General features: G+C 55.5%; 3 protein-coding genes across 5 annotated transcripts in view; 2 read left to right on the plus strand and 1 right to left on the minus strand.

The window, feature by feature from the left end:
- The first annotated feature begins 3,637 nt into the window (after positions 1 to 3,637).
- On the plus strand, positions 3,638 to 9,610 carry PGF (placental growth factor). 2 transcript variants are annotated; one of them, XM_051806419.1, is made up of 7 exons: positions 3,638 to 3,797; positions 3,969 to 4,008; positions 4,657 to 4,853; positions 6,299 to 6,375; positions 8,064 to 8,093; positions 8,183 to 8,245; positions 8,973 to 9,610. In XM_051806419.1, exons 1-7 carry the CDS (start codon positions 3,732 to 3,734, stop codon positions 8,992 to 8,994), a joined length of 495 nt encoding a protein of 164 aa, XP_051662379.1. In that variant the 5' UTR covers positions 3,638 to 3,731; the 3' UTR covers positions 8,995 to 9,610. The 2 variants fall into 2 exon arrangements, with proteins under 2 accessions (XP_051662379.1, XP_051662380.1); XM_051806420.1 differs by having other exon boundaries at positions 8,183 to 8,202.
- A 5,181-nt stretch (positions 9,611 to 14,791) lies between these two features.
- RPS6KL1 (ribosomal protein S6 kinase like 1) lies at positions 14,792 to 22,335 on the plus strand. The gene is made up of 10 exons (XM_051806752.1): positions 14,792 to 15,284; positions 15,598 to 15,722; positions 16,549 to 16,641; positions 17,473 to 17,520; positions 18,285 to 18,417; positions 19,666 to 20,529; positions 21,337 to 21,426; positions 21,580 to 21,662; positions 21,955 to 22,050; positions 22,170 to 22,335. The coding sequence occupies exons 1-10, from the start codon at positions 14,792 to 14,794 to the stop codon at positions 22,278 to 22,280; spliced, it is 2,136 nt and encodes a 711-aa protein (XP_051662712.1). The 3' UTR covers positions 22,281 to 22,335.
- A 1,726-nt stretch (positions 22,336 to 24,061) lies between these two features.
- Positions 24,062 to 26,291, minus strand: part of DLST (dihydrolipoamide S-succinyltransferase) — a 77,013-nt gene continuing 74,783 nt past the window's right edge. For both annotated transcript variants that reach the window (XM_051806470.1, XM_051806471.1), the window contains one exon: positions 24,062 to 26,268. In XM_051806470.1, coding sequence (XP_051662430.1) covers positions 26,134 to 26,268 — 135 coding nt within the window. In that variant the 3' untranslated portion in view covers positions 24,062 to 26,133. The remainder of the gene's footprint in view (positions 26,269 to 26,291) is intronic.

The following is a 26,291-nucleotide window of genomic DNA, read 5'->3' on the forward strand; positions in this document are numbered from 1 at the left end:
CCAAAGGCATGGGGCTGGACTGTCAGGTGCCTGTGGTTTTGGTTGTGGGTCCCCAGGGAGGCTGAACTCCCCTCCCCAGGAACCAAAACAAACACCAGAGTTCCTGCCACGTGCGGCCGGGGCTGACTAAGGCCGGACGCTTCCGTCTGCCGTGGGCAGCAGAGGCCGGGGCTGTGAGCCACCACCATTGGGGTGCACGGCACAGCCCATTTCCCCCTATTGTCATTCTCCCCCTCAGCAAACACATCCCCCTGTGCACCTGGGCTGGGAGAGGCACTGACGCCACCGTGGCCAGCCGCCAGGGATGAGAGATGTGCTGCCAAGGGCATCTTTCGGAGTCAGATCTGCTGCAGCAGAGCTCTGAGGAGTCCTTAAGGGCCCAGGTGCCCAGGCAGGTTGTTTGCAAGTTGTTTCCTTGAGGAGCAACACTGACCATCCAGGGGTCACTGGTGCAGCCCTGCTTGCCTGTAAGGGCACTGGAGAGCCCCGCATTTCCTAGAAGTCAGCAGCAGTCTTCTGGCAGAGAGGTCTACGTCCCTGCTGTCCAGAGGCTAGGGCTGGGGAGGCCCCTGCCAGACCATTCCCATCCTCATTCTTACTCTCAAATGCAGGTACAAGCAGCTCCAACAGCCAGTCTCAAGCCCCTCTGTCTTTCACCTTGCATCCCCACTGCAGAGACAAAAGCTGCAGATGATTGATCTGGTTTACCTCAGCATTAGCCGTTGGACCAAGCCACTGATAGTAGAGCTTAGGAGAGTCTCTTACGAGAGATCAGGGCCAGGGAAAGAAATCAAATGAAACAGCAAGGGTGAGACATGGGTGCTGTGGGATAAAGGGTAGGTGTGAGGAGCCCAGTGCCTTACATCCTTGTGCTGCTTTGACCTCGGGACTGCATTCACGGTGCAAGACGTAGGTAGCTGCTGGAGGGGCTCTTGCCCACTGGGGTCAGCCACATAGAGGGTGACTGTGCCAGGCACTGGAGCATAGGAGGTTTGGCACTTCCCTTGGAGGAAGCCTAAAGCTTTGATGAGACTGACTCTGGTGTCCTAAATAGCAGTAGAACAAAAATAATGCCCTGAGGATTTCAGAGGTGTTCTCTGAGGGCTTCAGGGGTGATGCGGAAGATCCTTAAGCCCACAGTCAGCTTAAGAGTGACTCAGGGACAAGGTTTTGTTGGGCTCTTTCTACGTGAGATGCCAAAGGTGGGATTTTGCAGGGGATAAGTTGCCCACAAAGGGATTTTGATGCTGAAATGGGGCTGTTTTACAGAAAAGGTGAATTAGAGGGACCTCACCTGTGATGCACAGGGTGAGGTTTTGCAGGGGAGAGCAGCTGCCTGCTCTGGGCTCCTTCAGTGCTCATGGGCAGCCAAGGGTCTTGCTCTTGCCCCTTACCCAGAAGATGTAGGCAGCATGGAGGTGACACTGTTTCCTCGCAGGGATGTGCCATGGCATGCTTGCAGCCGGGTGCCAGGGCTGGCCTTCCCCATGGGACAGCCAGGGCTCACTGGCACCAAGGAGCCACAGCAAGCTTTGTGAGCAGGGCAGGGAGGTGGCACAGACAGGCAGTGGCATATTCAAGGCAATGCTCTCATCCAGCAGCCACTGCATGGGGCTCACCAAAGGGGAGGCATCTGCTCTTTAAGGAAACGTCTCTATTTGCCTTATGTCCCTGGCTGTCCCTTGAGCCTCCTCTGTCCCTTGTTCCCAAAGTGCGTAACGCTGCTCCCCAGAGCGGGGTGGGAGGCGGTGCGAGGGACATGCCGGTACATTTATAGAATCGACCTCCAGCCCTATCCTGCAGATGGGGAGGGGCAGGTTTGGCCCCAGGGACGGAGCATGGTGGAGGGGAAACCAAGCAATTGTGGCCCTAGCCAGCTGGATGTTTCTCCCATAGGCAGGAGGATGTTGCTGGTCACAGGTTACCAGTGTCCAAATATTATTTCTCTTCTCCTGTCTCTGTTCCATGCTGCCTAGAAAGTGGATGCTCATCCCAGGAATGTAAACTCTGCCCAAGGCCTCTGAGGAAACAGCTTCAGACCAGGAACAGGATTGCAGTCGGCAATTAAGGGTTGGTCTCCCCAGCCACAGGGCTCCTGGGGGAGAGCCCTTTGCTCCAGCGCCAGAGGCTGGCCTTGTGTCTGAGAGGTGGCCCCAAGGGACCTTCCTGCAAGGACAGGCATGAGGCCCCGTGTGGTCACGGTCTTTGCAATAACAGGATTTTCTCTGTCCAACGAGTTGGGAGCAGCTGCTGCTCAGGGCGGCCTCTGCTCTTAGGTGGGAGGAAACGCTCCCTTCACCCCCATCTCACAACTATCCCTGTGGAAGGTGTGTGGGGGGGTCCCCTTGGCCCAGGAGAGTCCTTAGGGTGATAGAGGGAGAGCATGGGCATGCTCCAGTCACGATGTTAAGGATGTTACCTGCTCCTTGCTGCCGAGCCAGTGGTGAGAGTATGAACAGGCACGAAAGCCCCCAGCAGCTGCTGAGCTGGTGCTGTGCCGCTGAGTGATGAACTGCAGCGCACCCGGACCCGCAGTGGGGCTGGGATTTCTGTGTGCTTATCTCTCCATCATCTCTATGCTAATTTGCCAGGCTTTGCTCCAGCAGCTTTCTCACACACTCAGTAGTTCCAATGTCTAGAAGCTCTGGACAGAGCTCAGCTCGCGCTGACGCCTGAGCCGCTGCCACCTGCACGGCCCAACAGGGCTGAGGACGGGCAGCTGGTGTGTCCTGCATACCCACAGGTATGCTGTGGGACAGGCCACTGATGTCCTCATGCTGCAGGGACGGACCTCACACAGTGGTGGGTAGGGAAGCCCTGGAGCAGCCTCCCCACTCTCCCAGGAGGACAGAAACATGAATCCTGGCATGGATACAGAGCCCATTATTTCCCTGGGACCTGCAGCCCACAAGGGATCGTGTTGCGTGCTGGCATTTCTTCACACTTCCCTTAGTTCCAGAGTCCCTGGCCGCTGGGGCTTAAAAATAGAACAGAAAAGGCCACAGAGCTCCTCTGGGCTGGCAGCAGGATTAGGGCCCAGACCCGCTGTGCACCCTTCCCTTCCAAGCTTGAGGGACCCACCATGGGGGACAGAACCAGGATGCTGTACTTGGGGCTAGTGGTGGCTGGAAATCCTCTGAACGGGCTCCGGTATGGCAGGCACGGGGCAGTTTGCCCCACGGAATGGGGTGGGTGGACGGTCACGGGATGTCTGAGTGGGGGGACAGGACAACAGCAAGGGAATGGGAAAGATGGGTGGGGAAGGGGCTGTCGTGTGGGCACAGGGCAGCCAGGCAGGCGCAGGGTGCGTGACGAGCATGGGGCAGTGAATTCAGCGAGCCGAGGAGCCCAACACAGCCCCGGGGCTTCCTGCCCGCCGGGGATGCACCGGGCACGGGCCGGTCCCTTGAAGCGCCGGGGTAGCCCGATGGAGAAACGGCCGGAGGCAGCGCGGGGGGCTGGAGGAGGGGGCTCCGCCACGCCCGGGGGCACCGGCCGTCCCCGCGGCCGCCGGGGCCGGGCACCTGCTCCCGCCCCGCGGCGGGGCCGGGGCGGGGCCGCGGCGGGGCGGTGGCGGTGAAATACGGCGACAGAGCGGGGCGCGCTCCCATGGCCCGGCGGCGGCAGAGGCGGCACGGCGGGGCCGGTGGCCCGGCGGCGGGGCGGCTATGCCGGGGGCGGCGGGGCGGGAGCGGCGGCGCTGAGTCGGTGCCGTGGCGGCGGGAGCGGCGATGCGGCTGCTCGGCGCCTTCCTGCGGCTACTGGTGGCCGGGACGCTGGGGGCGCCGCCCGCCCCGGTGAGAGCCGAGGGGTGGGAGGGGGATCGGAGCGGGGGCAACCCCGTCCCCCCGGTGCCGCTGCTCGGGGTGGCCGTGACGGCCGGGGCAGCTCCTCTCGGCGCTGGGCGGGGGAGCGGCGGCGGGTCGCCCCGTGCCCCCCCGCTAGCGCCCGCCTTTCCCTCCCCGCAGGCCCCGGAGGAGCGGGGGACCGCCAGCGCGGAGTCACCCGGTGAGTTGGCTGTGGGCGGCCGCCGGTGCCCCGGCTGGGAGGGGGCGGCAGTCCGGGGAGGGCTGCGCGCCGGGCCGGGGGGCGCTCGGTGTTCTCTGGGGTATTTTGCCTCCAGAGCCCCGCGGCGACGCCCGGGGAGGCAGCGGGGAGCTGTGCCGGGGTTCGGTCCCGCAGCTGTTTCCCGCAGCCCGTCCCGGGCGCTTGCGGTACCGGGCACCGCCGCGGGCGGGAGTGGAGCGCAGCCCTGTCTCTGGTTTGCCGTCACTCCGATGCCGGCGTGCGGGGTCCCGAGTGGGAGCGCTCCGCTCCAGCTGCCTTCTGCTCTCCCCTCTGGGAAGCCCGAAGGGGCGGCTCTCTGCCCGAGGGAGGGCTGGAGAGCGGGGGAGCCCCGCCGCTGCGGGGGCCGCGAGTGAGCAGAGTGCTTGGGGAGGAGACGGAGCTGGCGGGCAGAGGGAGAAAGAGCCCATCGGGGTGGCTGTGGTGGCTGTGCGAGCCCCCCGCACCAGTAAGTGATGGACTTACTGGGCAAAGGGGGTCCTCTGCATCCCTGTGCCCCATGATGGCTGTAGGACCCCAACGCGGCTGCTGCACCTGCCCTGGTGGCCTCTCTGGACGCCTCCTTATAGACCCTGTCCCGGTCTCTTGCAGTCCTGACTTTTCGGGAGATCTGGAATCGTAGTTTCTGCCGGCCGCTGGAGCAGCTGGTAGACGTCACTAACGAATTCCCCAACGAGGTGGAGTACATTTTCAGACCCTCCTGCGTCTCCCTGCAGCGCTGTGGAGGCTGTTGTGGGGACGAGGGTCTCCGCTGCGTCCCCGTGGAGACCAGCACGGTCACCATGCAGGTACGCGCTGCCCCTGCGGGGCCGTGGCTGCTCCGCGGAGGTAGTGGGCTGTTCACCAAGCACCGGGAGGGTGAACTTGCAGGCATCGTAGCAGCTAACAAGGGAGGGGGCTCACAGCTGCTCAAATGCATGCCAAGCCAGGAGGGTCCCTCTGCCGGCTCTTTGGGCTTACCCCTGAGGCCAGGTGTCACCCCTGGTGGTACTGGCCTCACTCCCTGCTTCCCTGCCCTCTCCTTTTTGTGTGGGCCATCTTGCTCATTGCTGTCATCTTTCTAGACCTTCCCTGTCTTGTGATGGTGTTGGGTGTCTTCCACTTGCCCATGACTGCCTGCTGGGACAAAGCGGGCGCTGCCCCTGAATCGCAGGGAGAAGTGAGGCTCTCCTGTATCAGATGATGCCTGTGGTGGTGCTGACAGCGAATGCCTCCACGCTGAGGGCGTGGTGAACATGAAGGGCTGAGCCAGCCACATTTTCAGTCCCCACTGTGAGAGCTGTGAGATGTGGGATGGGACATCCTGGGCTGGTCGACTCTTCCCCAGGCACTGGGCAGCAGCTGTCCTCACACTGCAGCCCTTCCACTGTGCTGCCAGAGATCAACCTGCTGATGCTGCAGGGAGCAGGGAAAAGCTCTGCTTTGCCATGGATGACAGATTAGAGTGTGCCTGCAATAAATCATCAGTGATTTTGGTCCCTCAGGGTTTGAAAGTGTGGTGGGAAAGGCAGGGTGGGAGTTTCCAAAAACTCTTGGCTGAGGTGGAGCAAGGGCCTGACATGAACAAGAGGCAGCTCCCCAAGCATAGGTCTCCCTCGATAGGAAGGATCCTGCTGCTGTGCACAGGATGGCAATGTCAGACACTTCTGCAGGGGCTAGTGTGAATCACATCGATAATGAACATACTCTATGAAGCCCCTGGATGTCTATCCTGAACTTCAGGCTGGGCTGTGGAGTGACACGTGATAGGGCAAATCCTGTACTCCTGGATGGGAGAGTCACTGTGATACTGACTCCAGTCAGTTCACACTCAGTGCTGTGGGAAAGGGAATGGGAGGAGGCAGCAGCGATGGGAATGGTCTGGAAAACCTGCCGATGGAGGATATTTCCTTCAGAGAAGGGAGATGTGCAAAGTGGTCAAATATGGGAAAGCTTTCCACAATGGCAGACACAGAAAAATATCTTCTAAGGCTGGGAAATCCCAAGACCATGGGACTTAAATTAAAGCCCTGAAGACATGGAATGGCACTAGCAGAGCCTCCCAAGCTGCTGGGGCAGCTGGACCTGGCCGGTGCTGCCTACGTGTAGAGATGGAGTCTCTGTTGTTGGAGGTCCTGAGGAACAGGTTAGACATGCGTCTTCCTGGGAGGCTGGGGTGGCAAGGCACTGGCTCAGGAGCCCTTTCAGCCCCCTCCTGCTGCTGGCTGGGAAGTAACCTTTGCTCCTCTTTCAGCTCCTGAAGATAAAGCCAAATGGGGAGGCACCCTACGTGGAGATGGCGTTCACTGAGCACAAGCAGTGCGAGTGCAGGTAGGGACCCCTGGGCTTGTTTTACACCTCCAGCAAGAGTGACCCTGCCAGCTCACCCTGCATGTGGGACAGGAATGCGCTGGGGGCACCCTGTCTGTGCTGAGACCCGTTCACACTAGGGTTTGATGGTCCTTATGGCCTTTGTTCAGCTGCAGGCTGCACCACACCTCTGCATCTGCTCCCCACAGCCAAGAGTGTGTGGCATTGTGCCCCAAGGTCAGGCACCACACACCGACTGCAGGGCTGAGGCAACCGTGGCTCTGTGAGGAGGCATGCCTGTGCCCCCCAGCCCTGCAGCTGCCTTGGCATGCCTTTGCTGCTCTGGCCAGAGGATCTGCCTGTGGCTAAAGGAGCAAGGCCAATGACTCTGAGGCACACCTGTTTGGTGTGTCCAGGCTGGTGGCTCAGAGGGAAGTCCATGGCTTGGCATGCTTGAGTGTGGCTATGGCCCAAAGAGAAAGCTCAACAGCTGGGCCTTGGGCCTCCATTTAATGGAGGCTGCTCCAGACAGAGCTGGGAAGCAGAGGTCTACATCCAAGCCAACAAATGAAAACTTGAAACATGCAGCACCAACATGGTGTGGATATCCAGCACAGGAATGGATGTGGCACCCACCTGCCACATACTCCTGGCACCTAGTCAACCCCTTGAGGTGCTCACTGTGTCCCAGAAGTGGTGAAAGCTTGAGCAGGATGGGGCCTCTGCCTGGGGACTGCAGTGCTGTGGGAGCAGTGAGCAGCTCTGGTGCTGCCTGCATCTGGTCCCTGCCACAGAGCCTCTCCAGTATTGTCTGCGTGGAGAGTCCTGGCAATCACTCTCCATGATCCAAAGGTGATTTAGTATTGCAAAAACTGGGGGATGAATGTCCTGCTGGGCAGCCATTAGACACGATCCTTGCCTGGAAGAAGAGCCTGAGGATCCCCAAGTTGGTATTCCCCTGCAATTTTATGAGCAGATGTACTGGAGCAGACCCAGCTCCATGCTCTCTCTGGAGTGTCTGTCACTGAATGCAGAAGGGAGAGTGGGAAGAAGCACATGTGTTACTTCCCCCCCCCTTCATTTCCAGCTATTTTCCATGCAGGGAATTTCCTAAGCTTTTTGTGGTTTTTCTACCTAGGGTAACTCCCAGGGGATCTCCTATGAGCACTTGTGTAGGCTGCCTTAGAATCTGTGAAAACTTCTTGCTGCAGCTGCTTTTGGCTTTTTCCTTAAGCTTCTTCCACACCTGCACATCGCTCCTTTCTGTAGTGCAGGCATGGTAGATGTCCTTGCCTTGACCCCTAAAGGGAATGCTTAAGCCAAGTGTGTTGTGGCTGAGAACCACTACCGAAACTTTGCAGCAAATCCCACATGTCTGTTACTCAGGATGTTGCATCTTGTTTAACTATGAGCTATGAAAACTGTTGCTGAGAGCAGCTGAGACTTAACTTACCTCATTGGCAAAAATGTCACATCCCCAGGGGAGTCACCAAAGCTGGCCAGCCCCTTTGTGGTCTCTGCCTACTGTAATTAGCTCCTGGCTGAGGAGCTGATAAAATGGAGAGAAGTGATATTGGGTCTGTTTTAAGCACAAATGATAACAGGTAGATTGTGCTATGAACTGGGGCATGTCAATAAGCCACCTCCTGCAGCTCAACATGCAGCACTGCCCAATAACCACTCCACTCTGTCTTTTTCCCACTCTGCAGGCCCCGGCAGGACCTGATGAGGTTGGGAAGGTAAGTAACATCGGGGGAACATTACTGGCTGAAATTGTGGGTCTCGTCTCCCACACATCAGCCCCTCTTGTGGTACTTTCCTTTTGAAGGAGGAGGTCCAAGAGCCGAGGTAAGAGAAGACAAGACAAGAAGGGACGGAAAGACTGTGAACTGTAAGTGAGCAGGGGCAGGTATGGGTGCTGTCTTGTGAGTTAATTTTTTTGGGATGAGCATCTTCTTTAAACATTTAGATCTTTACTGACACTGTGAGAAGTGAGGGATTTGTGCAGAGCAGACACAGAAGAAAGCAGGAGGGGACAGTGGGCAGCTGTGGGGAGATAGGTTTTTTACTGAAGGCTCAATCGGTGCTTCATAGTCTCCAGGCTCAGCTGCTCAAAGCTGGATGGGGTGGGGATGGATGGACTGTTTGACTTGATGGTGCTTAGCTCTATCACCATCATAGACCACACTAGGTTTCCTGAATCCATGAATTTCCAGTTTCAGCCTCATGTTGCTGCCAACTGTGTCTTTCGTGCTGTCCTTGACTGGTCATTGTTTGGGTTATTCTACCCTTTCCATCCTTTAGCTCACTTTCTCAATCCTCTTGCTATGACAGCACAGACTGGACTCATTGTGGGCACTTCTGAGGTACGTCACCTGTGGCTGGCACTTTCCTCTAGCATTTCCCCATTTTGTCTGAAGCCTGCTGTTAGGGGCTCAACCAGCCCCAGCCCCATCGCTCTCACTCCTCCCCATGAAGAGGCTGCCTGCAGTCCCTACCCCTGCAGTTCAGTGTCAGAGGGGCCAGGCACAGAGAAGGGGAATCCAGGGCAGAGCCTGGGGGTCCAAGTGTCCCTCCATTTCTGGCAGTGTTCACCCCATGCCATGCTCTCTTTGCAGATGTGGCACACCACGCAGGTAGCCTCTGCTCTGCCCCCAGCCTCGATCTTGCTGCCTGGATTTGAGCCAGTTGCATTTCCCCCTGGCATGGGAGACTTGTGGAATCATGTCCCTCCAAGCTGCACTGGGCAGCAGAACTCTGTCAGGGAAGAGCTGACTGGACTCTTGCCTGACCTTGGCGGGAATACAGCCTGGAACCAAGGACTCCCTTGCCCCATCTGCCCTGTTGGCAGCAGGACAAAAGGACCCATGACCAGGTCTGGGGCTGAAGATGAGGAGCTCAAGCCGTGTGTTGGTGTTCAAGGGCATCCTGGGGACAGCGAGGAGCAGAGCTGGTGGATGTGCTGCTGGAACTGGCTGGGGAGGACAGCGTGATGTGGGAGCAAGCAGAGATGGCTCACAGGGCTGCAAAACTTCTCTGTCCTGTCAGTGCTCTGCAGCTGGGGAGGAAGGAAACCTGGGGCAGGCAAGGCTGCAGGGCTGCATCTGTCCCAGCCTTGGCACGGGACAGCCCAGGAGGGTGCCAGGGAGCTTGCTTGGGAAGCTGTTCTGGTGGGGAATGGGAGGGAACTGGGCTCCTTGCTTGCAGCCACATCCCAGCCTTGCCCTGCTCAATAAAAGCTGGTGGTGAGAAGTGAGAGCTGGCAGTGTGAGCGCTCCTATCTGCTTTCCAGTAGCTGCAGGCAGGATGCTTCCCTGTGGGCACCCACCCAGGCTGGAGGAGGGCAGTCCTGCAGTGATCCAGGGCTTGTCCCCAGCACCAACCCTTCAGCACCCAAGGGACTGCCCTTGGTTTAATGCTGGAGACGGGCAACCAGCAGGTCAGGACCAAGTTGCTGCCCATGTTGGGACACTACCCATGTGCTGGAATTCAGCTGGGTACTGGGAGACCTTTGGGGGAACTGCTGTTCTCCTCTATACTACGATGTGAGACTGGTACCTCTTCCTATTTACCATTCTGTTTCCCCCACCCTGTCCAAATGTCTGGCTCGCTGTTCTGTCCTCCCTGGCAGGGCTGATACAAGATTTAGGGCAGTGTGGGGCAGGCTGCCCATGGGCTTTCCCACTCAGGAAACACTCCACCAAGGCTCGTTTACCTGACATGGGGGGGCAGGCTGGGCTGGGGCCCCCATATCTTACTGGGAATACCCTGAGTGTACAGGGAGCTGGTGGCCCTCATTGAGGTGGCTGCGGGTGCTGCTATTTTCTACTTTCCCCACTCAACCAGCCCTGTGCCCAGGTCTGGTGGGGAAATCACAGCCCCTGGCTTTCCATGCTTTGAGCAGTATTCCTGGGGCTCTTCCTGTCCTCCCTCCTGCCCTTGCTGCAGGGGCTGCCTGCCAAATGCATCACATACTGACCTGTGCAAGCCATATCCTGAAGCAGTGCATATAGCTGGAAACCCTAAGGGTGACTTGGGTACCAGCATGTTTGTGAGGCACCCCTGGCACTGGGTTAAATCAAAGGTCATTCTTGAAAGCTTCAAGCAAAAGACTGGAGGGCAAGATCTGCAAATGCTTCAAGATTACCCTCAAATGATGGGACCTGCAGTTTATCCTGCTCTGAGGAGCAAGAGCGGAGCCTAGCGGAGCAGAAGTTGGGGTCCAAGGCAGCTCCTTCCCACATCTGACATGGCTGCATGTAGCAGGGGTAGGCTTGCTCTGAGCTGTAATGCTTGTGCTGCCTGGGGCTGGCACAAGGACATGGGGACAGGGCAAATCCCAGTCAGGGAAAGCTGGTGGTGGGTTTTGAGGAGATGTGAACTTCCATGCTGCCACCATGTAGCATGGCATGGACTGGGTGAGTTGCACCCATGAAGCTGGGCATATCCTTCAGGAGCTTGCTGGATCCCCTTTGGATCCCATTTCCAATTCTGGTATCCACAGTGTCCTGGAGCACAGCCTACATAGGCTCTGCTTCAAAAATGATCCATGAAGTTCCTCCTTCACTACCTTGTGGATGAGGGGGACTTGTTGCTTCCCTTCCCACATTACTCAGGGTCTGCGTGGGCCACATGGCACCCTAGCTCTGGAGGCCTGTCCTGGTCCATGCAGGACACATCCCTGTGTGCCATTTCAGCCTGGCTGGTTGCTTTCTAAGGCCAAGGAGAACCACACGCAGCACTTGAGGATGTACATGATGGTTTCTATATTGCTTTAACATTAAAGTTTCACCTCAGTACTATTAAACTTTTAAAAAGGAAGTTACATAAACCCAAGTATGTTAATTAATAAAAATAAATTTATCAAAAGTGATTATTAAAAAACCCAAACAAATTCAAACACACTCATGGCCAGCAGCTTTTCCAAACAGTTCCTGGTGTCTGGTGTCACCTCTTTGACTGCTACCCTGCACTGAGATATTCCAGGCAGCTCTGCCCATCAGAGTTGGTAGGGCCAGGAGCCTGCCTTGCATGGCTACCCTGTGTTGCTTCTCCCCCTCCATCACCTGAACCACCTGGGTGCTCTGTGTGACCTTGTCCCTTGTTCCTCCGGTGTCATGGAGTCTTGGACAACAAGGACACAGGTGCCTGGGATGGACGTGGCTGTCCCACTGAAACAGCAACAAGGGCAGGGAGCAGGGGAAGGCATCACTTACACAGGAGGTTTGGGAGCTGCATCGTCCAGCCTCCCTCTAACTCTGGGGAGGTAATGGGAACCAAATGAGTACTAGCACCTCCCTGGAGTTCCTGTGGCTGCTGCAGGCATCACATACTCAGGGAAACACCAGCTCCCTTCCCTGTCCCTGCCAGAGGGGAGTCCTGCCACTCCCCTCATCCCGAGGGGGCAGGGACTTCCAGCAGGACATCACACCCAGTGGTGGTATAAAGATCAAGGTGGGGGGCTGCTGCCCCAAGGGGAAGAGCAGGGCTCCTGGCCTCAGGGCTTGTGTCCACCACTCATGTTTCCTCTCAAGGAGACCAACCACTTTCTGCTGGTCCCCACTCTGTTTGCTCCCAGTTGTGCCTTTTTTAGACGCTTCAACCACTAGCTCCTGGCAGCCCTCCTTGGCCACAGCAGATGTGTTACCTGAGCACCCTGACAAGGTCAGCTACATCTACAGAACCTCATGTCCCCCAGGTGCTGTAGAGCCGGGCTGTAGGAGCAGACTGGTGCCATTGTAAAGGGACCATGACAGACCTCAGCCCCAAAGCCAGCGGGGTCCCCCATGGCCAGGTGTAAAACATGCCCCAGCCCTGGTTCTCCCAAATTCTCCATCCTTCCCCTGCCTGTGTGAGCCTTGCAGACAGGCAGCTGTCTCACAGGAGCAGCACACACTGTGTTATCAGCATCCCTGGGCTCCCTGTGTCTCCCAGCCTTATAGAGCAAAGGTTTGTTTAATAAGGCTTTAGGAGTCAGAAGTGCAGTAAAATGGTTTAGTAGAAGAGTTATGGGGGAGACAAAACATAAACCAGGCTTATGCATCAGGAACAAAATATTACATATTTTTGGGGAAGTACCTGTAAAGGTGATGTGGAGATCGGCCCAGAGACATAGTGTCATAGCTGATGAAGCCCTGACATTAAAGCTTATCCGGTTACCTCCAGCCTCCCCAGTCTTAGGAGGCCACTGGAGTGCTGCCTCCCTGCAGCTTCTCCCGGCATATGCCAGTGCAGATGTCTCATGTCTCCATGCAAATAAAGATTCACTGAGGTCTTAACCTCTCACTTTTGACTTACAAGACTTTTGCATCTGAACAAAGTTGGGTATAATCCTTCTGCCTCTGCAGTCAGTGATGTTTGCAGTCTCAGCATGTTTTAAGCTTTTGCCAGTTCTCATGCATCTATTTTAGGCTGTAAGAAAAAAGGCAGCTCTCACTTCGCTCCCTGTTATTTGTCTGTGCTAGTTTTGTTTTGGGAGTTCCCACTTCCCGACAAGGGCCACAAACTCTTCAACAGGTTAATCTAAAAGTAATCCCCCAAATTTAACATCTTCCGTCCAGCACTGACACAGGAACCTGGAAGCCCACAGGTAAGGGCAGCTGTGCCTCAGGACTGGTATGTGTCTTCTCCTCTTGCAAGGCTCTTCCTTGCAGGCCAGTCCTTGGGGCACTTCTTGCTGATGCCTTTGGCTCACGCTCTTCTGGCTGCTTCAGAGGTGTTTGACAATGAACTCAACAGTTCCCCTCCTAGCAATTCCTCTTCACATATCTCTGTACCACCATCACCTCAATATCCACACCCCTCTACAGATACATTGTGCTGGATTTTGTAATTTACCTGTGCTCTCTGTCCTCTCCAGGCCCACATAGATCTGCTGAAGTCAGGCAGGTGAGCTGTGCCAGCAGCACCCCTGCTCTCATCCAGGGCCCCACCTCACTTTTTTCCTGCTCAGACTTTCTCTTGAGTTTGAAGGAGAAGCCCCCAGGCTCTAGTGGGAATTAAAAGGCCCCAGAGACTGGGAGATATAGGCAGACTGGGCAAAAAAAAATTTATTTCTCTGATGTAGGGTTTGGTGGGGAAAAGGAACCTGGAAATGTTTTGAGGAGAAATCAAAGAACAAAGCAAGCCAATGATGTCTGGGCAGCCGGTTGCCTCACAAAGCAGACCCCTTTTTGTCCTCCCAGACCTGCCCTCTGAGACACAGTTAATACTTTCATACTCCCAAAGAAATGGTCTTCATTAGAGAGAGTTTGGTTGCTTTCCTGTTCTGTTGTTAACTGACTGGGTTGCGTGAAAGAGCTACCTGGGGGTGCTGAGCCAGGGAGACCCCCTGCAATCAGTGTGCACAGGGTATGAAGCAACCACAGGGTAGCCCCACAGCAAGTACTGGCTCCAGCAGCAGCTGAACACAGGGACCGACCAGGCTGGTGTGGCTGTGATGGCACAGCACAAGGCCAGCTCCTGTCAAAATGAAACTCTCTTTTTAGAATCACTTCCTGTTGGAATGGGACATGCTCATAGGTTAGCAAGGGATGGACAAAGATGCAGGTGCCTCTCTTTTCCCAACAAATCTTAGTATAGTTTTTCTTAGGATATCCCTGGGATTTAATTCCAGCCCTCCTCCCTTTGCAGGTCCCCTGTCATCCCTCTGGAAAGGTGGTTAGTCAAACTGGGACCAATAATCCAACAGACACAGCAAACCAGTTGGCCTGAGCAGTAACTAACTGAGCACTCCTGGTTCAGCAAATCTCCTTCGCTAATAACTGTATTGATCTATTTGGCCCTGCAAGGCCTTTCTGGCCTCCCAAAAAAAAGCGAAGCCAGGAGGGCAGGAATACATGTTTCTAGGCTAAGACAGAGACTGCTATTTTCTACATACTAAGTGGTACTAACCACCAACTGGAATCTCGACTATGATGTCACTTTGCTGTACCTTTATGCATTTGTGCTGATGTTCCCTGTTCTGTACATTTGAAATAAGTTTGTAAAACTCAATGAGTCTACAAGAACTGGTAGAAGGGCCAGCTGAGAGCCCGGCATCAGGGGCAAGAGCACCCACTTGAAAGATGAAATCGGGAAGAGCCAAGGGTGCCATGGGCTGACCGTGATGAAGCGGCAACACACCCAGTACCTTAACTGGGGCAGCGGGAGGGGGGGGGCTGCTGGAGTGGGTGCACCCTTCGGGGGCCGGCAGAGGCAAAGGCTAATTAAAACACGGCTAATTAAGCGTTATGGGAGGAAGGAAAGGCAGCGGCAAAGACAGCACTTAACGAACAGGAGCTTGGTTAATTAAGGGCAATTAATGGTGAATAACGATGACAATAAAGCAAGCAGAGCGACGGCGCTCACCCCACGTTAACGGAGCGATGGAGCGCCTGCCTCGGGCAGGGGCGGAACCCCGGTGGGGAAACCCGGGCACAGACCCCGCCGGGGGGCGATGATGATGATGATGATGATGATGATCTCATCCGCAGCCAATCAGGGCCGGCCCTCCCCGCCGCGCCCCTCCCGCCCCTCCCGCGGTGCCGGGATGCTTGGCGGCCACGCTGCCCAGGTGCGGGACCGCGGGGGGCGGCGGGGAGCGGGCCGGGGGGGCCGTGCTGGTGAGCGGTGCCGGGTGGTGCCGGACGAAGGGGCCATCGCTCCTCGGCTGAGCCCGCGCCCCCCTCCCGCTGTCCCGCGGCGCGGGGCCATGAGCCGGGCGGAGGCCGAGCCCTGCTCCCGGGCGCTGGCGCAGGCCCGCGTGTACCTGGGGCAGCTGCGGAGCCGCGTCAGCCCGGCGGGCCCCGAGGGCGGCGGGCGGCGGGACTACCTGGTGGAGGCGGCGCGGCAGCTGCGGCTGGCGCTGGAGCGGGACGTCAGCGAGGACTACGAGGAGGCCTTCAACCACTACCAGAACGGCGTGGACGTGCTGCTCCGCGGCGTGCAGGGTGTGTGCGGCCTCCCGGGAACGGGGCACCGGGGCAGCCCTCCGGGGACACCAGCCAGGGGACCAGGGCATCCATCTGGGGAGTGCAGTGAGGGGGTCAGGGTATCCCTCCAGGGAGGATGACAAGGGGGACCGGGACGTCCCTCTAGGGACTGTGATGAGGGCACTGGGGCATCTGTCCGGGGAGTGCAGCCAGGGAGTGCATCCCTTCTGGGAGAAGGGTGAGGGGACTGGGGCATCTCCCTGGGGACTGTGGCCAGGGCACCAGGGGAGCGTGGCAGGCCCCTCACAGCCACTCTCTGCACCAACCACAGTGGACCCCAATAAGGAGCGTCGGGAGGCCGTGAAGCGGAAGATCACACAGTACCTGAGGCGCGCCGAGGAAATCTTCAACTGCCACCTCCAGCGGGCTGCAGGGGGTGGCAACACCACTGCCACGGTGAGGGGCTCATGTGGGGCAGCATGGGTGGGATGGCAGCGAAGCTGCATCACTGGGAAACCGTGGGGGACACAGATAGAGCAGCCCCAGTGAGCCTCTGCCACATGCCACAGTATGATGGTGTAGAGAAAATGGCATACACATCAAGCTTCAAAGTGTCCTGGCATGCCAGTGGCTGTGTGGGAGCTGGCAGCTCTTTGCCCTGCCTGGATCAAGGAGCTGACATGGGCCCAGCTTTCCTGGGATGTTTCCAGAACCACCCCCCCGAAAATGTGTACGCTTAGCTTGCTGTCACCATAGTGAATATGGCCATTTTTGGGGAGACTGAAGCCACTGCAGGTAACCACCTTGTCAAGTGTTAAAAATGTCATCTTCCCTGTCATTGTTCCCATCTTTATGGAAACCAATGGCTGCTTGCTGAATTGTGAGGAGGAGGTGGTTAAAGAAGGGAGAAGGGAGTGAGGCAGGGCAAGGTTGGGGCTTGGTAAGAAGGATGAGGGGAGAAATACAACTACCTTTCATATAGATCCCTTTAGTAATGAAACAGTTCAGGTCTAGCTATAAATTTTGAAGTGATTTTACCTCTGCTGCAGGTACAAGCTTTCCCTGAAAAGTTCAGAAATCCAGGGACTGGCCAAGAAAATGGTTCAGCTGATGTTAGGAATGAATCACAGCCATAATTCATTCATTTGGAGTGTTGTCTCTGAATGTTGACCAGGTAGGCAGTATTGCTGCCTCCTCTGGAAAATGCTGGGATTTCTCCCATCCCATGTCATGGACAGTAGCATCTCTAAGTCCTTCATCCTCTTCTCTCACTGCCTTGCAGGGCTATAGCAGCCTGCGCTTCCGGCCCATCAGGACGCTGAGCTCAGCAGTGGAGAACCTGAGACGGTGTAAGGTTGTGGGAGTGATTGATAAGGTAATGACTTGGTGTGGAACTGGGAGGGTGAGGCTGCGGCTAGACCAAAGGGAGTGTAAACTGGAGGGTCCTAGCAGCTGGGATGGGGGTGCTAGCCCCTAGCACGCCCACCAGGGAATGTGGGGTTATCCATCCACACCATTCCCACTAAGAATAATTCACAGGACTGGATTGAAGAACCCATTGGAGTTAATCGTGAAATCTGTTCATGTCCCCATTATTTTTGCTTACCAGAGCTCCCAGGTTATTTACAAGGAGGTTGATACGTCCAGTTCTTTCCCACACATGGAATCATGGTTGATGATAGGTGTCGCAATGGTAGATTCCTGTGGGTAATCTGGACTTCAGCAGAAGATGAGCTATCTGGATGAATAAACTAGTTACTAGTTTGTGATCTCGGAACGAAGATGCCAGGCTTACTGACCCCATACACACACTACATATTGCTCTCCACTGCTGTTCCCACATCTCAGTTTGTCCGGACTGATGTGGTCTTCCTGTCATGATGAGGCCCAGGTTTGAGCCTAGTGCACTCCAAAGAGCTCCTGGAAGGAGCACTGTGAAACCCTTTGGTGTGAAGGAAGGAAAAATGGCATGGGAGTCACCTCTTGGGTTTAATTAACTCTCTGCTTCCTGGCTGCATGGCTGTCTCCTTGCTAATAACCTTCATTTTGTCTTTCAAGAGTAGAGGTTTGAGCCCCACCAAACTCCTCTAGTTGGGTGGTAGTTTTTTAAGTTCCAGAGTTAAGTCTCTTGGGTCATTCCTGTAGGCTGTGTGTTGGGGTGGAAGCAGTGATTGCTTCTGACAGGTACTGTGAATACTGCTTCCAGGTGCAGATCGTCCAGGATCCAGCCACTGGTGGGACCTTTATACTTAAGGTGAGTGTTTTCAGTTTCATCTGCCTGTTTCTCCCTGTCATGCCAGGGCCTCCTTGTTCAAGCAGGTGGCTGGGGCAGGTGAAAGGACCAAAAAATAGCAGCTCTCAGAGGTGTTGGAGGAAGTTCATGGTTCACAAAGCTTCTTCTGGCTGCCTCAGCCATCCTTTATGATCAGAAGGGAAGTAGTTCTCCTTGGTCATCTGTTTCTCTGCTTTGTAATGCTTCAAGCCAAGACTTATGCCCCTGTTAATCTGGTCAACCCCTGAAACAAGTTATGGGTGAGATGTGCTCAATGCAAGTTCTAGACCATTTTCCAGTCCCCTTGGAACTAACAATAAAGGATTTCAATAATTGGACCAGGAGGATCTGGCATGACAGGGAGAGCCATCAGTTCCAGGGGAAGAGGAGAAAGGGCTGGCATAGCAGGTTCCTGCCTGAAGGGAGCAGGGGTGGTTGTGGGGTGGTCACTGCTCTGGACCAGCAGTGCCCTCTGGATCCCACAGTACAGGTGGGGAGTGCCATGCCTTGGCAGAGCTTTGCAGAGGGCTGCCTTATCACGGCTGAGTGCTGGGGATGGACAGACCTCTCCGCAAGAGCTGCGCGTTTCCACAGATGGGGAGTTCCATTGCAGGTGACACAGTCGAGCAGCCATGGGGCTTGGAAGACGGCACGCTACCTTCTGGCTGGCCTCCAGCCCTGCCATGTGCTAGGCAGCAGGGAGTCCCAGTCCCTGTGCTGTAACACATTTGCCTGTACCTCCTCAGAGCCTCCCCAAATCCCATGTTGAGACCCGTGAACGACAGACCATCATCCCTCATGGGGTCCCCTTCATGGTCAAGCTGTTGTGCTACTATGTGAGTGAGGACTCCATCTTCCTCCACCTGGAGCACGTGCAGGGTGAGTGGAGACAGCCTTGCCTCCTGTCTGTGAAGCATCTTGGTTTATCCCTAACCTCCCTTTCTTTAAAATCCCAAATACGTTTCTCCTACTGTTTTGGAACTAATTTTTATAGTGACAGTGCAAGTCTCCTTCATAGGAGGGTGGTGGGTACCAGGGCTTGAAGACTCTGTGGACGGAGCTGCTCACATGTAGTAGGAATTCTGGAGATTTGATAAGAACTGACTGGGCATGTAACCTAGAAATGGGCTTGTGGAGACCTACAAGGAGAAAGAGGTTGTGTGTTGGGGGATGTTATATGGAAGCTAGCCACCTTGTCTCATGGGAAGGAATGCCTTTAGGTAAAGAAGTTGATGTCATCCAGCATCTTTAAAAGAAAAGGAGGCTGTGCAGAATGGGGAGCAGGGCTGCTAAAGGAGGAGACTTTGATGTGCTAGGTCCTTGGGGGAGGTGTAGTGTTGAGCATGGTGTGCTCGCAGGGCTAGGGCATATTCTGCATGGACTTGAGCTTTGCTGCAGGGGAGATTAATGATGCTCAGTCACATCCTCAGTATGTGGGCCTTGGCCTGTGCTTGAATGGGCTGTGTCCACGGTGGGAGAACCAGGGATACCTTGTTCCTCATTGTGGTGGTTTGGGCTAGGCCTTCCTTGGTGACCAGTTTGTAACCAAGGAAGGGTCCAGATTTACCCAGTATTCCCTACGATTTTTACGTAAGCCAGATTATAAGAAGAAAGGAGGAGAGGCCTTCGCTCTCTTTCCTTCCGGCGGCTTGGAGGTGCAGGTTCCCTGCTGTTGAGTCTGCCGTGTTGGGGAGCGAGGCCTGGTTAGGCCTTGTCGACCTTGGGAGACAGAGGTTGCCGGCGATCGTTCCGGAGCGACCCTCGGTTGTCCCAGGAGAGTAGTGAGCTATTTCTTTGCTAACTCTTTTAGTGGATAGATATTGGGCTGCTAATTGGGATATTTATTATATATATAATATTTTAGTTTTGTTCCCTTTTTCCCTTCCCCCTTCCCTTTCCCCCTTCCCCCTTCCCTTTCCCTTATTTTAATTGTATATAAGTGTAAATATATTTATATATCTCACTTTGGTTGTCTCTCTCTCGTTTCGGGTTTTCTTAGTTTTTTTTCTCCCTCTTCTCCTTGAGGTTTGGGGGGGGGGGGAACTCTGGTGGTAAGGTTTGGAGACTTCGCAGGGAGCCAGGTTCAAACCATATCACTCATCATTTGTTCTTCTTTCTGATTTCCAGGGGAGACACTGTGGTCTCACCTCCGCTCCAAGTACTGCGTCCAGGAGGACTCTGATTCAAACACCATTCAAGCCCTGAGGGACCGTGGCAGAGAGGATGGTGTGGGAACCTCCCAGGGTAGCAGCCAAGCTTGGCTAGGCAGTGGCCTCCCAGGCTCTGTGACCCACCAAAACACTGATGGTTCACTACCTCAGGAGCAGTCCCTTGGGCCCACAGACCCCAGCTCAGGAAACCACCACCAGCTTCTCCTGGCTCCTGCCAGCAGCATGAGGGCAGCACCTGGAGGACAGGATCCAAGCATGACTGTGTCTGGTGTCGTGGACTATTTTCCATCAGCCAAATGCCCTGGCCACCTCGCTGGCCAGGGCCTGGTTGTCTACCTCTGGGATGATCTAACCAGCAGCACAGGCTGCGTATCAGAGAGAACAGCCTCCCAGCAAGACTCCAGGCTTCCCCAGGCCCTTGCCCCTGGATCAAAAAGAAGGGTCCAGCCAGGGGCAGGGGAACCACTGTCTCAGAAAGTGTCTGAGGTCTCCGGGGCTCAGCCTCTCCTGATCTTGGGTCAGAGGCAGCTTCCTGCACGAGTTGCCCTGTCCAGCTCTGGCAAGCCCTGTGGGCCTGACCCAGCAGCGTGGGAGCCCTCACGAGAAGCAAGCTTGACCTGTGGCCAGCTCAGCAAGCAGCAACCATCAGGACCATGCAGGGCTTTGGCTTCCCACAGGCAGAACCAGAGAGCGTGGGCTGTGAAGGAGGAGCAGGTGCAGCTGTGGGCAGCAGAAATCCTCCTGGCCTTAGAGGGACTTCACCAACAGGGTGTATTGTGCCGGGACCTCAACCCCAGGAACCTGCTGCTTGATGCAGCTGGTAGGTAGTGCCCCATGCTGCTGCTCCGAGGAGGACAAGGTTGGTCTCTCAGCTGGGAGACTGCTGCTTGCCCCATTTCCAGGAAACGTGGACTTTTCTTGAGTTTCCTTTGGAGGAGGATGGGAGTTTGGAGAGGTTTGAATGTTCCTGAAGTTGGAAGTGTGATCTCAGGTTTTCCAAGTGGTTAGTACAAGATTTGGCTCTGCAGGAGGAGAATCAGGGGCTATAGCCACAGGAATGCATTGCCCCTGCTCCCACATGGGGGCTGGCTGCTTGGGAAATCCCAGCATGGGAAAGCTGAGACCAGCTGAGGTTAATGGGACTGCAGTTTTCTCCTCCTAGTTACTTCCTGCTGGGGTGTTCTGGAGCCTTCCCATCCTTTTGTGCTATGGGTACCACTCTGAGTGCAAGTCACTGCTCAGCTGGCAACATCTGGGGCAAACATCTGGAGAGCTACTAATTGCTTAAGAAAAATGCAGAGAGTTTTGCAAGAGGAAAGATAACCTTCCCCCTCATCCCCCCAAAAGCCCCTTCTTTCCTCACCACAGCCTGCACTGAGGTCTGTTAGCTTGGAGCCCACCTAGCCAGTCTCTCCAGCTCAAAGTGCTGCATATCCCAGGCAAGCACTGGAAGGCTGGGGGGGTGTGTGATGCCAGGGGATGCACAGTGCCTCTGTGTTCAGAGCATGACTGGGGCCTAGTACCCTGGCTGTTCCCAGTGTGGGGATATGGCTTGGCTTAGTGCTCCAAACAAAGTCCCTAGTCTTGTCCTAATCTCCCTGCTTTCGGCTCCGGTGCTGCTCTGCAGGTCATGTCCGTCTCACCTTCTTTGGCCAGTGGACTGAGGTGGAGCCCCAATACTGCAGCCAGGCACGGGAAGAGCTGTACAGTGCTCCAGGTAAGGGATGTGAGCCCTGCCTTGTCCTGCCCTCTGCCCAGTGCCACCAACTGGGGTGAGGGAGCTTCTGCAGGCAGTGAGATGTGCCCAGCATAGTATGGCCATTTGTGCTCCCTGCCTCCCCCATTAACCCCTCTCTGGCTTTTTCTGCAGAAGTTGGGGGGATCATGGAGCCCACTGAAGCAGCTGACTATTGGAGCTTTGGCTCGCTCTTGTATGAATTGCTGACAGGAGTGGTAAGAGGCTGAGCTGTGCAAGGAGGGTGGGGGAGGAGGAGGTGACACTGTAGCACAAGGGCTTCCTGCTGTGCAGGGGCTGGAAGGCTCCCTTGTCTTGCTGGCACCTCAGTGATTTGCCAGGTCACTTTGGACAAGTGATTCCTAGTGCCTGTGCATGGTCTCTGGGTGTAAAAAGCCCTGGGTTTTAAATCCTGCTGTGTAGGGCTGGGTTGTGTAGCAATGAAGGCTCAGCGAGGTGCTCCTGCGCTCCTCTGTGCCTCTGCTTATCATCACCCTCTGCTTCCTGCAGCCACTCTCACAAAACCATCCGGCGGGAATTCAGCCTCACACCCAGCTACATCTGCCACAGGGGCTCAGCCTGGCTGCTACATCGCTGCTCACCGAGGTGAGGGACTTCGGTGGATGGGAGGGAGGACAGGGCTAGAGGCTGGGGAAAGGCAGACTGGATTGCTTTTCCAGTGTTCCCATCTACCCCTCCTGCTGTCCCATCCCCTTTCTCTGCAGCTCCTGCAGTACAATCCAAAGCAGCGCTTGGGCTCCGGAGGAGGTGGCATGGCCAAGCTGAAGTCCCACTCCTTCTTCAGCACTGTCCCCTGGAACAAGCTGGTGGGCTAGGCAGGCTGTGCTTCCCTTAGGGAGCTGGGCACCGATCCTCTGTCCATGGCACTTGTGAACCCAGGTGGCACTGGCAGCTCTGCCTGCTGGGGAGAGTTTGCCTCAAGGGCTGCCCTGGGCTGGGGTACACATGAAGTTTTGCAGCCTTACATGGCCTGTCTCTGCTTGTTTGTTGGCATCTCCAAAGGAGGCTGCAGGCTGGGCCAGGCTGTCTTCTCATCCAGGTCCTCCCTAGTGGGAAAGGGAGCCCAGGTGCTCACCCCCAGGGAGAGACCATGTGCCCCTTCTGGGGCATCCCTTGCTCAGCTTAGCACCACACCCTGGAACTCCTCATTTTTTATCTCTGCTGCTACCACAGTGACCTTCCTGCTCTGTTATTTTTTGTGGCTTTCAAATGCAGCCCCCCTGGGTACTGCTGGCTGGAGCCCAAGCTCTCTGCCCATCCCTTACTGCATGTCTGTGTGTGTGGGTAATGCCTGCTGCAGGAGATGGGAGGGAACCCTCTGCTCTTCTCCCCCTCACCCTCTGAAAAAATAAACCACTCATTATTGCTTGAAGAGATGTTCTTTTGTTTCTGAGCTGAACGAGCCAGGCCTTAGGCCAAGCATGCTGAGCAAGGGAGAGCCCCAAATCTGTTTCTCAAACCTGCCTGTGAGCACCAGGTTGGTGTCATCCCCTGGCCATCAGCACCATGCAGCCAAAATCCAGAAGCTGGCAATGAGTGCCTGGCCATCTGCCCTTGTGTCCTGCTTGCCTCACAGCCTCTCAGGTTTGCACAGCCAGGGGGCTGCAGCTCAGATTTGGAAGAAATGCAGAGTTTCTGTGTTTTCTTCCAGCCTTGATTTTTGTCATCATTACCTGTTGTGGCTCCAGCCTCCCGTGCCTGGTGCTTCTTCCAGCTGGCAGGGCAGCAGCCCAGCCCTCCTCATTGCTGTGCTTTGAGCAGTCATCCCTGGTAGACCAGACAGTGAGGGCTTAAAGAGGTGAGCTCTGAAAGCCAGCACAGAGGGAAGGAGGCCAAGTGTACACACATTCAGGATGGAACAAAAAGTAGCGTGAACACTGGTGTCTGCTAACAGCCCAAAGCAGAGGCTGCCGTGCTCAGTTTTGCAACTCAAAGCCGCTCAAAGGCTGAAGGACAAGCTTGCAATGGCAGCAGTCTAGTTCTGGCCCTCCTCTCCCAGCACTCCCTCACACTGTACACTTATCTCGGATAGTAAGGAATTACTGGCACCAGTGAAACTTCTCTATGGCTAGCTGGTTCCAGCTCCTGCTTGCTATCAGCAGTAACACCTTGCTGGTTGAGCCTGGCTCTTGGGAAGCAGCAGGAATGCTTGTCCACCAGAGGGAAGCAGAGTCTGGGAGAAACTCATCTGCACCAGCAAAGGTAGGGACACCTTAAAGGCTGTGACAAAATGGGAGGACTAAGCAGGGAATGACCACTGATGCCACAAGCAGGCCAGAGGGCAGGAGCAGCTGAGCCTGGGGCTTTTCCTCTCCAGGGCCGCCTGCACTGTCCGAACTGTCCAGCTACAGGCTTGTACCCTTGTCCACCAGCCTCCTAGTCCTGTGATTCAGGGGAGGTTCAGGATGAAGGACCCTGTGGCTAAAGTCACGGCATGGCTTCCTGCAACTCAGTGCCATGGGTGTCACACAGGAGGGTCAAAAGAAAGGAAGCTTCAAGCATGACCCTCTACAGTGAGCCCTGACAGGGCTGGTTAAATAAAGCAGTTTGCTAGGCTGCCTCATTTTAAAAGCTTGACTGTACATTCACTCCTTAGTTAGTTCAAAGGCCTCATTTATTGCAGCTCCAGGCAGAATACAGGCATTGCCCTTCCCCCGGCTCACAGGCCCTCCATATCCTAAACCAGCAAGGAGGGCTTGGAGCTAGCAGCATTTTTAAATCAGAACCTTCTCTTTCACTCATTTGCAAGAACAACTAGACCCTTTGCCCTTCCAGAAAAGGGAAGGGGTTTTTCCTCTCCTTCTAACCTTCTACCTCAGCTAGGGTCAGGGAGAGGAAAGCTGACTCCACACACTGTTTTATCCCTAGCTGCCAAGAAAACGCAGGCACAAACTGCTCTCCCTTTTGTCAGCCTACCAGCTGTGAGTGCTATCGTTTTCTATTAGAAGGGGCTGCCCTCTTCACCCATAGCTGGGAAGGGCAACCCATTCTCTGAAGTTGATGTCAGAGCTGGGAAAACCCTGCCATGATCCGGGAATGATTTTGTATTGTTCCAATAAGGACAGTTCCTTGGGGAAACACTCAGCACCACAGCCAGCTTCTGCTTTACAGTTCTTTGAGCTCCTTTGAGGCTTTGAGCCTCCTTTCTCCTGCAACTCCCAACAGCCTTTTCCCCATGTGCATGATTTACAATTCTCCCCTGTTGTAGCAGTGAAAACCCAACCTGGCTCCACACCTGTACTTTATGAGCCTGTCTCAGGTCTCCCTCTTGGCCATCATGCCCCTTAGCAAACAGTGGGAATTCCTCACCATATGTAACAATTCTGTTGCTAGACCAAGAAAAGGATGATTTCCAGCCCTGAAAACGTCATCTTTGCCGGGAAGAGCCAATTCTTTGGCAGGGAGTTAAAGGACAGTAGAGTTCACAGGCAGAGAAGCCTCAATTTAGTACCACCACTGGTGGGCCCAGCTCCCATTGCCTTTTTCCTCTCACCACCAGGTAACAGGCTTCTTACACTGCACAAGGGATGCTGCTGATTACTGAGTCCTTGCCCAGGAGCCGCTCCCTCAAACACACCCCACCTTGCAGTCATTGCCCACTTTTATTTCATTTAAAATCCGCTGTGTTAAATATTTTAGTTACAAGTTCTGTGTAGGGGGTAAGAGTAATAGACTCTGCAGGCACTAGCAACCCCCTCACCCCTCAATACATGTGTGCGCTATCAGATTAAGGACTGACCCCTCCCCCCAAAACCAGCACCCATGGGCTGGGATATACATTACAGTGAAAGGCCTGGCCCCCCCAGCTGTGTCTGCTGGAAGCAGGCCAAGCCCCTGCACGCAGGAAGCCAGCAGTCAGATCCACCACCAGTGAGCTGTGATTCAAGGAGAGTTGCTGGGGGCTCGTTCTCACCCCCATGTCAGGCCTGTAATGGTGAAAGGGTTGTCCCCGGGAACACTGCTACCTCCACAGAGGTCACGGGCGCTGCCCACCTGGACACGAACATTCACGCCACAGTGACCAGGCTGGTGAGAGACAAACAATCTCCAAGGGAAAGCAGGGGAGCTGCTGCCACCACGTTACTGTCTGTGGAGGGAGTGTAACTAGGGCGCTGCCAGAAGCATGACGCCTACCTCAAGCCCTGCTCTGGTCAAAACCTCTGCTGCAAGGAGCCTGGGGGTCCCCCAGACTGCCCTTGCAAGGCAGGTGAGTGTGAAATATTTTCAAGCAAAAAATGGACAGGACAGTAGCCTTTCCTTTCCTCTCCCTCCCAGGAACCTTAGTGCTAGGCAATAAAGCTGAACCCGTCATGGAGGGGCGGGGAAAGTACCCTAGCACGGTAGCAGCAAGCAGTTTCCAGTGGTATTGGACAAGCTAGAGGTGAGATTTTGGTGCTGTGAGGGAGAGGATGCTGTACAGATATCTCTGGAAAGGCAGTGCCATTCAGTGGTTGGCCCACTGCATGGCAGTTCTTGAGAGATACTAAACCTTCATTAAACAGAATAGGAAAGGAGGTAGGAGCTATCCCTGTAATTCCCTCTGGGACAGCTCTAATCACAGCGGAGGGAGAGAGACTGGAATGACCCTTGCCAGTTCCTGAATGCCCTGCATTGTCCCTGCTGGTGCTGTGGCCTGTCCTGGGTGGGTTGTGTGGGGGTGTGACTGCTCTACAGGTCGAGCAGCAGCACGCGGGGATCCTCCACCGCTGCCTTGATCTTGCGCAGGAAGGTCACTGCCTCTCTGCCGTCGATCAGCCGGTGATCGTACGTCAGCGCCACATACATCATAGGCCGCACCTCGATCTGAGAGGCAGGAATAAGACAAG

Source organism: Manacus candei, unplaced genomic scaffold (genome assembly GCF_025592945.1).
Source record: "Manacus candei isolate 608988 ecotype Guabito, Panama unplaced genomic scaffold, ASM2559294v1 h1tg000067l, whole genome shotgun sequence".
Taxonomy (NCBI): Eukaryota; Metazoa; Chordata; class Aves; order Passeriformes; family Pipridae; genus Manacus; species Manacus candei.

What these genes read in the sequence shown, in the direction of transcription:
- PGF (XM_051806419.1), top strand. Translation starts at nt 3,732, where the DNA reads ATGCGGCTGCTCGGCGCCTTCCTGCGGCTACTGGTGGCCGGGACGCTG. An exon ending in CCAGCACGGTCACCATGCAG is followed by an intron (nt 4,854 to 6,298) that starts GTACGCGCTGCC and finishes CTCCTCTTTCAG; the next exon opens with CTCCTGAAGATAAAGCCAAA. An exon ending in GGACGGAAAGACTGTGAACT is followed by an intron (nt 8,246 to 8,972) that starts GTAAGTGAGCAG and finishes CTCTCTTTGCAG; the next exon opens with ATGTGGCACACCACGCAGGT.
- RPS6KL1 (XM_051806752.1), top strand. Translation starts at nt 14,792, where the DNA reads ATGATGATGATGATGATGATGATGATCTCATCCGCAGCCAATCAGGGC. An exon ending in GCTGCTCCGCGGCGTGCAGG is followed by an intron (nt 15,285 to 15,597) that starts GTGTGTGCGGCC and finishes CACCAACCACAG; the next exon opens with TGGACCCCAATAAGGAGCGT. An exon ending in CCTGCTGCTTGATGCAGCTG is followed by an intron (nt 20,530 to 21,336) that starts GTAGGTAGTGCC and finishes GCTGCTCTGCAG; the next exon opens with GTCATGTCCGTCTCACCTTC.